Source organism: Trachypithecus francoisi, unplaced genomic scaffold (genome assembly GCF_009764315.1).
Source record: "Trachypithecus francoisi isolate TF-2019V2 unplaced genomic scaffold, Tfra_2.0 Lachesis_group3, whole genome shotgun sequence".
NCBI lineage: Eukaryota > Metazoa > Chordata > Mammalia > Primates > Cercopithecidae > Trachypithecus > Trachypithecus francoisi.
In genome coordinates this window covers 37,732,107-37,744,207 of record NW_022681468.1, presented here as the reverse complement: position 1 = coordinate 37,744,207, position 12,101 = coordinate 37,732,107, and the positions used below count along the sequence as shown (strand labels likewise).

The following is a 12,101-nucleotide window of genomic DNA, read 5'->3' as shown; positions in this document are numbered from 1 at the left end:
TGCACAGCTGCTTGGGTGCGGGTGATCTGGGGGCATGTTTACGGGGGGTGGCCCACAGAGCCGTTTCTCAAATCTGGAGCACTAGTGCAAGTCTGCTTGGCTGACTCAGGGACATGCCTACTGGGGACAGTCTGTGGGCTGTTTCTGAGGCCTGATATGTGGATATAGGGCTGCTTGGCAGCCTGGGGCATGTCCACCTGGGTGGCTTATGGGGCTGTTTCTCTGGTCCAGGATAGGGGTTCTTGCCTGTTTGGCTGGCCTGAGGGCATGCCTGTCAGAAGCAACCTGCAGGACTGTATCTTGGGCCCTGATTTTGGGTGCAGGGTCATTGGGCAGGCCAGGAACATATCTGTAGTGGATGGAGGCACTGTGGAATTATTTCTTCATGTCCTAAGCACAGGCACACAGCCGTTCTGCTTGCCCAGGGGTATATCAGCTGTTTAGAGGTTCAGGGGTCTCTCTCATTTGAGGGTATGTATGCAGCAGTTTGGCTGGCTCAAGGGTGAGTTTTCCATGGATAAGACTGTCATACTCTCCCTCTGACTAGAAGTGCAGCAGTGAGGGTTGGTTTCCCTGCTATGTGAGACCAAAGCCACAGCAGATCCTGGCCCAGGTTCTGCACAGGTGGTGTTGTGGTGTTCAGCTGCCACTGTGGGCTTGGTGGAATGGAGTTGGAGCCTTAGGGCTGGAGAGATGCAGTGGCTAGTGGCCCCACAGAGCAGGTTACTCTCCAGGGGTGGCTCTGATCTCAAGCAGCAGCTTGGCTCACAGGTGGTGACTGGGGAGTAGGAAGTGCATACCTTGTGCTCTTAACCTGGGGCAATGTAGCTGTGTGAATTCCTAGCAACTCCCAAAACTAGGCTCAGGGCTTGTGAGGACTGTGGGATTCTCCTGTTGTAAGGACTGTAGGTGTTTTTGGTAGCAATGGGGCTGGTGGGGCTCTTCTGCTTACCTTTTCCCTGCAATGGGAAGTCTCCCCTGACTCTGGGCATATCTAGGCCACATGGGTGATATAGTGTCCTCCTGGACTGTCCTCCTGGACTTTCCATCACCACAGACATGACTCTGTTCCCCAGCTGCCCTCCAGTGACCTTCCTTTGACACTCCAGTCACATCTTAGCAGTTTATTCATTGCTCTGGTCCTTTCTTGTGGGGGAAGGATGAATGCCAGGGGTCTCTAGTCAGTAATCTTGCTGACATCACTCTCTGAGAATTTTTCTATACTACCCCTTAATTGCTTTTTAAAATATTAAAAATTATAAGAATAACTTTAATTGTTAGGATGAAAAAGGCTCAGCAGGTACTGTTTCATTAGTCTCACTGTTATGATCACTATTAGAAATGATGAAAAAATGAATCCCTAAATAGCAAAAATCATGGAATTTTAAAGATATAAAAGATGTTGAGAATTAACAAATCTCAAATTAGTCAAGGTCTCACCCCTCCCTTCTCAGCTCCCTACGCCATTTATCAGCTGACTCTACTGGAAAGAAATAAATAGATGAATAAAAACAAAACAAAACAAATTTTGGTTACAAGTAATCCTCTTAAGCCCAATTTAATAAAGCATGGATTTCTTTTTATTGCCTATTTGCATCAGGAACATAATTACTAGCTAGGGTCTAATTTGAGAATGTTAATTATGAATGAAAGATGTAATATTCTAAGAACAGAATGGAATTCACTACTGCTATATTGCAGACACAGTAGGATTTAATCATGCTAGTGAGGTTGAAAAATAAGTTATATATATTATTTTTCTTTTCCAAAACCATGGATTTCAGTGACATTTTATAACTGTGTGATTTGGAACACTGATAAAAAATTAAGCTGGGTGCAACAGCTCATACCTATAATCCCAATACTTTGAGAGGCCCAGGCGGGAGGATCGCTTGGGCTCAGGAGCTCAAGACCACCCTGGGCAATATGGCAAGACCCTGTCCCTGCAAAAAAGAAAAAATTTTCTGGGCATGGTAGTGAACACCTGAGGTCCCAGTTACTCAGGAGGCTGAGGCAAGGGGATTGCTTGAGCTGGGAGGTCAAGGCTGCAAAGAGCCATGGTAGAGCCACTGTACTCTAGCCTGGGTACCAGAGGGAGACTTTGTCTCAGGGAAAAAAAAAAAAAAGTAAACAATGATCTTGTTGAATATTCTGCCCTCATATTTACTAGTCTTTAAAATTTAAATTGAGCATCTTAAATCTAGATGAGTGAAAAATGTTGGAGACTTAAACTTATCTATACTGTCACTGTAGGTCCTTTAGAAATGAAGAATTTACTTTATAAAGTATTTATATTTTTCTCACATCTTGACAGTAGTCCTACCATGGCTCTTTCCTTTGTTTTAAAGAGGACAGTGGCAGGCTTTATTTTAATTTGCATCTATTCTTCAAAGTACATTTACTTGATATTTCTCAGTCTCTTGAAAATTTTTATCACTAAGCTTAACCTTCATTTAAGTCACCAGATCTATTTGATAAAGACGATATGAATATTTATTTGCGAACTGTATAGAAAATTACTATTTTAACATTTACTTTCTGAAAGATCCATTGTAGAGCTTGAACTGGGTGTATTTGCCAGACTCCTTAAAATGGATCACAATTACGTCTTTGCATGTTTATTTTATAGGATAATAGCTAAGATAATTTTTCTTCCTAAACTATTTGTTTTATTCAATACTTCCAAAATATTTATTGAAAATGTGTCAAGAAATAAGAATTTGGTGAAAATTATGTGACTTAAGTTTATGTTTTAGTATGCCAATGAGGTTAAGGAAATAAGTATTTTAATTATCATCAATTTCAAAAATTAGGAGCACAGAAAATAAGCTTGTTTATCCAAAGACATTTCTTAAAGTGAAATCTTCTAAAAAACTGCTAGCCTCCTCTTTTATCCAACAAACCATAAGAAATGTTATTAAATGTAAATAAGGTACATTATTTGCCTGCAAGATTCCCAAGCGTGCCCACCCCCAGTAAGGCCACAGACTTGGTGGTAAAGAAGTTACCATTAGTTGGTGATTTCTCCTAACCATCCATTTCAGAATTTATCCCCAGGTCTCTTTGAAACCCTATATTCCCAACATAATTGACCTTATTTACGCGGCTCAGCAGCAGCAGTTAACTTCTCTCAGCCTGTTAAGGACAAGGAGGCAGCAGTGTTGGGGATGCCAGCAGCCTATGGAGTGACTGGAATAGACATAATAAGAATAGACTACATATTATTATGTACAATAAACTTTTACGGCTTTTACAGATTGGATAGCCCACGTGTTGCAGAAATTTAGGTAATTTTAGTCTCATATGTTCTATAATCAGCAATGGCCTAGGCTTGCTAAACATGTTTCATTACCCCCCACAAAGCATTTACAGAATGACTGGTTATTTTATATCTAGTAAATCTTGTCTAAATATTTGTGGTTATGCTGGCAAATTTTTGAAATGTGCTATTTATTTTTACAGGAGCTTGAGAACTGAATCAAACACTTCAGGTATGGAACAAATTCCACTACATGTTTTATTGTGATCCCTGGTATCCAGTAGTCATCTCTGGTTCCTCGAAGAGTAGGGTGGTTAAGAGCAAAGGAATTCAGCTAGACTTTTTCATGCCTTTCCTTTCTTCACTATGCTCCATTCTGAGAATCCTACACTGAAGAAACTCTTTCTCAAAGCTGATCCTCAGGCTATCTTCCAAGTGGAAAACATTATGGTACTTTACTACTTCACTTTTCTTTTTCTGCACTGGTTTAGTTTCCCAGTTCCCTGGATCTAAATCATCAGGCATAAACCACACCAAGCCTAGTTCTGCAGACAGAATGCAAACTACAGCAATCATAGGACCTGTCATCCTTGCTGATATGTAACGGGAACGGTCCACAACTAAATTTTTGGTAAATGTAAAATTATCCAGCTCCTCTTTTTTCCTCCTACGTCTTTAGCCTTTCCCAGGTGATACTATTTAATGTTTTTGTTTGTTTGTTGTTTTTTTGTGAGGCGTAGTCTTGCTCTGTCACCCAGGCTGGAGTGCAGTGGTGTGATCTTTGCTCACTGCAACGACTCTGCCTTTCGGGTTCAAGTGATTCTCCTGCCTCAGCCTCCTGAGTAGCTGGGATTACAGACATTCGCCACCACGCCTGACTAAATTTTGTATTTTTCACCATGTTGGCCAGGCTGGTCTCAAACTCCTGATGTCCAGTGATCTGCCCGCCTGGGCCTTCCAAAGTGCTGGGATTATATGAGTGAGCCACCACTCTGGGCCTATTTAATGTTTGGGTCTTATTTGGCGGTGGGGAGTGATGTTTTTTCTTTATATATTGCCATGTTCTAAGAATCTTTAGCCTGAAATGAACTTTTAATGTGGAGGTTGTCTTATAAAAACCTTTTATAGTTTGTCTTATAGGCAAATCTCTCTCTTTGCTGAGTGCTAAAACAGCTCTAAGTTACTTTCAAACCTGGGAGACAGACCAAGCCTCAGCTTCAGTCATGCACATAAAAGAACACTATGGAAGGAACATTTAACTTGGCATAAGTGAAGAGAAAAAAAAAATACTACTTCAAAAAGCAAGAATACTTGAAGGCAGTTTTAGTCACACGTACAAGAGTCAGTCCCACAAAAAAAGCAAATTATTATAGGATAGAATTTTATACAAATGGGACTCGTCTTTGGACCTTCCCATTGGGCTTTTTTTTTTTTTTTTTTTCTGAGATAGAATCTCGCTCTTTCACCTAGGCCAGAGTACAGTGGCACAACCTTGGCTCACTACAACCTTCTCCTCCTGGGTTCAAGTGATTCTCCTGCCCTAGCCTCCCAAGTAGCTAGGATTACAAGTGCCCGCCACCACGCCTGGCTAATTTTTGCATTTTTAGTAGAGATGGGGTTTCACCATGTTGGCCAGGTTGGTCTCAAACTCCTGACCTCAGGTGATCCACTCGCCTCGGCCTCCCAAAGTGCTGGGATTATAGGCGTGAGCCACTGTGCCCTGCCCACATTGGGCTTTAGTGTCTAAAAGTACCAGATGAACTTCACTGTAATGTGGTTTGGCCTATATTCCAATCTATACTATTGAACCTGAGAATATTATAGGGAAATGCTATCATAACTTACAAGAAAAGCGCAAAATGTCCTTTGCAGTACAGAATTTTAATCTATTAATTTCTACCCTAAACTGTATTTCATAAAGAAATCAAACTAAATTTGTAGAAATTTCAGAGAGATCTAGTATAGGCAAATATTTTCCTCTTAGTTTCTAAAAGCAAGGGTAAATCTACTAGCAGCCTTACTACTATTAAAAATATTACATGCAGTTAGTACACTCTATGTACATTCTGAGACAGTCATGTATTTAGCCATAGAAGTTTCAAATTAATGTAAAGCATTGACATTGTTGTCTTCATTCTCTATGTGACTAATTATTTTACCTGTTTTCTAGCACAGACTCAGTTTTGTCCAATTGAACAATTTGATTCCTACCTATCATATATGAAGCACTGTGTAGGCTGTGGGAGGGATTAAAAAAGAATTGGACATAGCTGGGCACAGTGGTGTGTGCCTGTAGTCTCAGCTACTTGGGATGCTGAGGCAGAAGGATGGCTTGAGCCTGGGAGTTTGAGGCTGCAGTGAGCCGTGATTGCACCACTGCACTCCAGCCTAAGCAACACAGTGAGATGCTGTCTCAAACAAAACAAAACAAAACATAGTAAAATAACAGAATATGTTACCTGGCTTTAGGACATGCGCACAAATAATATAAACCAGAATGTATGTTAATTAAGTATACGTTAAGAGAAGAGTCCAGAACTTATTTTTGGCTCAGGAAAGGAAATAATGAGACTCTATGAAAAAGGCAGGGCCGGGTGCAGTGGCTCATGCCTGTAATCCCAGCACTTTGGGAGGCCGAGGCGGGCGGATCACGAGGTCAGGAGATCGAGGCCATCCTGGCTAACACTGTGAAACCCCGTCTCTACTAAAAAATACAAAACAAAATTAGCCAGGTGTGGTGGCGGGCACCTGTAGTCCCAGCTACTCGGGAGGCTGAGGCAGGAGAATGCCGTGAACCGGGGAGGCGGAGCTTGTAGTAAGCAGAGATGGCACCACTGTGCTCCAGCCTGGGCGACAGAGCGAGACTCCGTCTCAAAAAAAAAAAAAAAAAAGGCAGTCTTTGAGTTAGGAAAGGGGAAAATGAGGATATCCTGAATATAGGGAACAGGGTGAGCAAAATCAAACAAATGGGAAAGTGTTGGGCATTTCCAATTTAGGAGTAGTGAGACATGTGGCTGGAAAGCAAGGCAGGAGCCAAATTACGGAAATAACGGATCATGCTAAGAAGTTAGGTAGCTAAAAAGGAGCCACTGAAAGACAGAGAAATGACAACATTAGTGTTATGTTTTAGGATAATCACTCTGACTGCAGTCTCTAAGAGAAGCTGGAGGAGGCTAGAGGTAGGGAGACCAGTTAGGGAGCTACTCTAACAGTCAGATGAAGTGTGCCAAAGTCTGAACCCGGTGAGGAGCAGTCACAGTGGAAACAAGGACATGAATCCATAGTCAACAAGAGTTATTGACTGACTGCCTGTGGGGACCAGAGGAAAAAAAACTGGGTATGTCAGTTTGGGAGACAACATGATGACTAGGTGATAGTAACCTTATGAAACAAGCTGGGAGAAGGAATTGGAAACATTTTGAGGGGACAAATTAAGAAATCAACTCTGAAACACTGAAGTTAGAATCAAATGCCTTAGGTTTTGTTTCTAACTACACTTCCTGTATTACATGGTCATTAATCTCTCTGGTCCTCAATTTCCTCAACTATGAAAAGTGTGTGCAAGTGGCTGGGGTGAGGGGAGGAGGAGGGCATGATTAGTTGTCTTAAGACCCTTTTGGCAGTTAAGAGTCTATGAGCTGCCATGTTTGTAGTTCTGGGGCTCATCTTTGACAATCTAGCAGGCAGCTTGCAATGGGGATTTGGAAATCAGGAGCTAAGCAAAGATCCAGCAAATGAGCAGCAAAATTCCACTCTGGGCTTGTTAAATCACAAGGGTGGTACAACATACAAAATGGGCATGCAGTTTTCCACAAAGTATTAATTATTTTCTCTGTTTTTTCTTATGTATTTCTTATTTCTTTCCACCTTTTTCTCCCATGTTTTCCCACTTTTTTCTTACTTAGGCTTGAATAGTTTTTCAGTTTTTCCCCTGATTAGCATTTCTTTCCCCATTTTCACTCTCCTCTAAATCACCTGTTCCCCTTCCATACACTTTTACTCTCAACACCCTGTACCCCAAGAAAAGCAGACTAGCTGAATCTTAATCCCTCATTTTATTAAATGTAATTGGAGTGCAAATTAAAAATGAGTCTGTAATTCTAATTTATATTATAGGTGGAAATCAGAATAATAACTGCTCTGCATAGTAGTAAAACAAATTTCTGGCACTATTAAGCTCATCTGATTCACATTCACCCAGCTCCTGGGCAGTGCTAGTTAGGGACCATGATCTCAAATTCATCTCTCAAACCTCTCAGCAGTTTGCGAAAATTACATTTTTTTCTCCTTTCTGCATAACGTTTTGGGATAAAGTGGCACTTCAAATGCACTGTTTGTATGACAAGCTTAAGAATGAAATAGGGTCCACATTAAATTTGTCTCTCTGGATCTGGGTTAATTTCTCTTTCTTTCTCTTTCTCTCTCTCTCTCTCTCTTTCTTCTTCTTCTTTTTTTTTTTTTTTTGAGACAGAGTCTTACTCTGTTGCCCAGGCTGGAGTACAGTGGCACGATCTCAACTCACTGCAACCTCTGCCTCCCAGGTTCAAGCGATTCTCCTGCCTCAGTCTCCTGAGTAGCTGGGACTACAGGTGCGTGCCACCATGCCCAGCTAATTTTTTTTTTTTTTTGTATTTTTAGTAGAGATGGGGTTTCACTGTGTTAGCCAGGATGGTCTCAATCTCCTGACCTCATGATCCGCCCGCCTCAGCCTCCCAAATTGCTGGGATTATAGGCATGAGCCACTGCGCCCGGCCCCATTTCTCTACTTTCTGAACTTTAAGTTTTTGCCTTTCTAGGATTAATTTTCCTTTACTTTTTAAATTTTTTTTATAGTGAGCCCAATTATAGGCTTATCTCTGGTTCTTTGATATTTTTTCAAAGAGACAAAGGATAGAGATTCAAGAAAAGAACAGAAGGGAGAATCACATTAAATATTGGGAGTTTCCTTCCCACCCTTATCTATCTTTCTTTTCCATGTTCCTCTTAAATATTACAAACCAAATTCCTTGGAATCCTAAGCAGCCAGGTTTATTCTTTGTTTATAAAACCCAGGCTTAATAAAAAAGGAGGGAGCCCTCTAAAAGGGAATCTGCTTGTGAAATTCAACAATAAGCTCCATTGCAAAGATTTTTGATGAGGTGGTTAGGACATAATCTGAATTTAATATTCAAAATAAGTTCTTTCTCCTTCTGTGCCTTTTTTTTTTTTTCCTGCTTTTGACTTTTTTTCTTTCTCACTTCCTCTCTATTGATCTCTTCTCTACTTTCCCTACTCTTTTTCTTTTTTCCCTCTGGTTCTCTCCCCTCATATCAAATCTCCTTCTAATTTCCTCAAACTTGTGCCTCATCTGTCTCCCCTTTTCTCAAGGGAATGAATGTGAGGAAAGAAAAGTAAAACAGAAAAAGACAAAGTTGGTGGAAAAACATGTAAGACAACCGAAAGGTAACTTTTTAATTATAAGTCTCTATAGGAATACATGATAGCTATGACACTGTCACACAAAATAGTTAATAACTGGGGTCTTTTAACATTAAATCTTATTCTACTGTAGTAACAATATAAGTGGAATGAAATGTTAGGGGTTTGTTGTGGTTTCTGCTCTATAATCCATCATGGGTCAAAAGATAACATCAGCACAGGGAAGAGGAGAGGGGGCTTCAGGTGAGGCACTGGAAGAGAATTATGTGTTGTGCTACCATAGTGATTCCTCTCATTTCTGTACTTCTTTGCAACCTTATCATGCTATTTCCCAACCTGCTTTTTAGATCAGCCAATACAATTAAGACCTCTTTTTTTCCATAGCAAAAGGATACGGATATTCATAGAGTGCCTGCAGGGCTGTCATGTACAGTTGTGTAGCTTGTACACACCATCCACGTTGTAGTTTATGTGCAATTCATAATCTGCACAGCTGTATGCAGTGTCCCTGGCCTACTGTATTCTAAGTTTCTTTGAAACACCAGCTCTGCAGTGTGTTGCTGAAGAATGAAACTTCTCTCAGCCATAATAACAATACCCGGTAGCACAGAAAGAGTTGAAGCAAATGCAATTTTAGGGCCATTGTGTCTTCTGTTGCCTCCTTCATAAAGCTAATGCTGTGTGTGTGTGTGTGTGTACCAGGGCTGAGTTCACAGAATTGAAGGGGGGAGGTTGGTGGACCACAGTGTCCTGGGCAGTAACCCCTTCCCCATCCTGGCAGAGCCTTAGTGATGGAATCAAGGTGCCCACTCTTCTGTCCATCCTTCTGTCACTCTGCCAGCTTAGCACTTGAGCATTTTGTTTATTTACTTGTTTATTTTTTCTGTTTTTTTTTTTTTTTGAGACAGAATCTTGCTCTGTTGCCCAGGCTGGAGTACAGTGGTGCAATCTCGGCTCACTACAACCTTTGCCTCCTGGGTTCAAGTGATTCTCATGCCTTAGCCTCCCGAGTAGCTGGGACTCCACGCATATACCACCAGGCCCGGCTAACTTTTGTATTTTTAGTAGAGACAGGGTTTCACCATGTTGGCCAGGCTGGTCTCAAACTCCTGACCTCAAGTGATCTGCCCGCCTTGGCCTCCCAAAGTGCTGGGATTAAAGGTGTAAGCCACTGTACCTGGCTGAGCATTTTGTTTGTTAACAGGACCCCACCAAGATACACACTGTAGGTGAAAGGTAATGGACCAGAGGAGAACAATGTGGCTGAAAAACAACAAATGTCCACACTCAATAATCCCCTGGCCTCCACATACATTTCCTGATCTGTACCTGTTCTTTTGTGACTTCTTTCCCCCTTAAGAATGCTCCTGCCAGGCACAGTGGCTCACACCTGTAATCCCAGCACTTTGGGAGGCCGAGGCGGGTGGATCACAAAGTCAAGAGATCGAGACCATCCTGGCCAACATGGTGAAACCCCATCTCTACTAAAAATGCAAAAATTAGCCGGGCGTGGTGGTGCGTGCCTGTAATCTCAGCTACTTGGGAGACTGAGGCAGGAGAATCGCTTGAACCCGGGAGGTGGAGATTGCAGTGAGCTGGGATTATGACACTGCACTCCAGCCTGGCAGCAGAGTGAGACTCCATCTCAAACAAACAAACAAACAAACAAACCAACAAACAAACAAAACACGCTCCTAATATTCCCCTTAACTTGCTGTATGGTGTGGAGACAGTGATGGGTGGCATACAGGGTGACACGTGCTGGCTCCTACATCCACCTAGACAGAGTCCAAAGTCCTGCCATCTTTCAATATAGTATAGAATTTAAACAGGGAAATTTCTTTCAAGATAACTCAATATTTTACAATGATTTCAATCCCTTGATGGATATATTCAGCAACAAAATTTCAAAAATTAGGGTCTCATTAAGACAGAGCTGCAAATGCAAAGAATGACAAAAAAATTATATATACCATACTTAAATTTTGACTTATTAAATTGAAAAGGTTGCTCCCAAATACTTATATTTTGAATAGCTGATATATGGGAAAAGGCAGATTTTTTTTTTAATGGTACAAAAAGTTAGTTACTAATACAGACTTCATATTGTTACAAATAATGTGAAAGATTTCATCTTATTACCACTGAAGTAATGTGAAAGTTATTTGGACTCTTATTTACTATAGCATATTATGATGTTTGTAGGTCTTATGACCAAATCTTAGGACTCAGTACAGCACAGATTAAGAACTTGCAAATAATTCAATAGCGGGTATAGAATTTTAATTTTATTTTTTGTTTGTTTTAATTTTTGCTAGAAATTTAAAAGAGTAAAAGCCCATAATCTTAATCTTAACATCCTGAAAGGATAGGTTTTTCCTTGGGTAGAAACAGCTTTTAAAAACAACAATTTTAAGAAATTAAGTTTCTTGGCCGAGTGCGGTGGCTCACGCCTGTAATCCCACCACGCTGGAAGGCCAAGGCAGGTGGATCACCTGAGGTTAGGAGTTTGAGACCAGCCTGACCAACATGGTGAAACCTTATCTCTACTAAAAAGGCAAAAATCAGCTGGGCATGGTGGCAGGCGCCTGTAATCCCAGCTACTCGGGAGGATGAGACACGAAAATTATTTGAACCCGGAAGGCAGGGGTTTCAGTGAGCCGAGATTGTGCCACTACACTCTAGCCTGGGTGACAGTGAAACTTTGTCTCAAAAAAAAAAAAAAAGAAATTAAGTTTAATAATGTTTTAATGGCTAGATTTTAAAAAATGAGATCTTATTCATCCAAAGGATCTTTATTTTTTATATCAAGAAAAGTTGTAGTATAAATATACTTTTATATGTTTCAATCATTTGTTTTACCTGTATTTAGTTTCTCTTGTCTTATACTTAACAGTAATAACATTAAAAATATTCTGTATTTCAGACTTTTGAATTAAATGGACTTCTCCACCTTTTCTAAAAATCAGATACAAACTACTAAACTAAAAAGCAAACACAGCTCAGGAAAAGACAATCAGTGCAAGAGGAAAACCAAGCAGTGTCTTCTATGTGGCAGAAATAAAGCCTATTACTAATCATTAAGAATTCAAATCCATGTCAACCTAATTTCTAAAACTTAACTATTTTAATTGTGGATATCTATTTTAAAGGAAGCTAGAGGACTATGCAAAACTATAAGATTTTCAATTCATAAACTCAGTTTTTATCCATGAGGTTTCTTTTCTTTGGGATTTATGGAAAAACGTGTTATTCTCTTGGTTTCACTTTTCTCATTTGTACATTAGTCCAACACTGTTTTGTTTCTAACATTGGAGAATGTGGGGTCATTCAAGGTGGGGACAGTGTTCATTTCATCTGTTGTTCTAGCTGAGTACCTGGTGCTGAGAGGCAGTGTTTATTGAATCAGTGGGTCATTTTCAAA

At 40.5% G+C, this 12,101-nt stretch overlaps 1 protein-coding gene across 4 annotated transcripts in view; it reads left to right on the top strand.

The window, feature by feature from the left end:
• The window catches only part of FAM71D (family with sequence similarity 71 member D), a 48,544-nt gene extending 36,443 nt beyond the window's left edge, over nucleotides 1-12,101 (top strand). Inside the window, exons 7-9 of one of the 4 annotated variants that reach the window (XM_033187680.1) lie at nucleotides 3,463-3,491; nucleotides 8,627-8,701; nucleotides 11,604-12,101. In XM_033187680.1, coding sequence (XP_033043571.1) covers nucleotides 3,463-3,491; nucleotides 8,627-8,701; nucleotides 11,604-11,611 — 112 coding nt within the window. In that variant the 3' untranslated portion in view covers nucleotides 11,612-12,101. Of the gene's footprint in view, nucleotides 1-3,462; nucleotides 3,542-3,750; nucleotides 3,929-7,164; nucleotides 7,466-8,626; nucleotides 8,702-11,603 lie in introns of those variants that run through there. The other 3 variants (XM_033187681.1, XM_033187679.1, XM_033187682.1) reach the window with 3 other exon arrangements.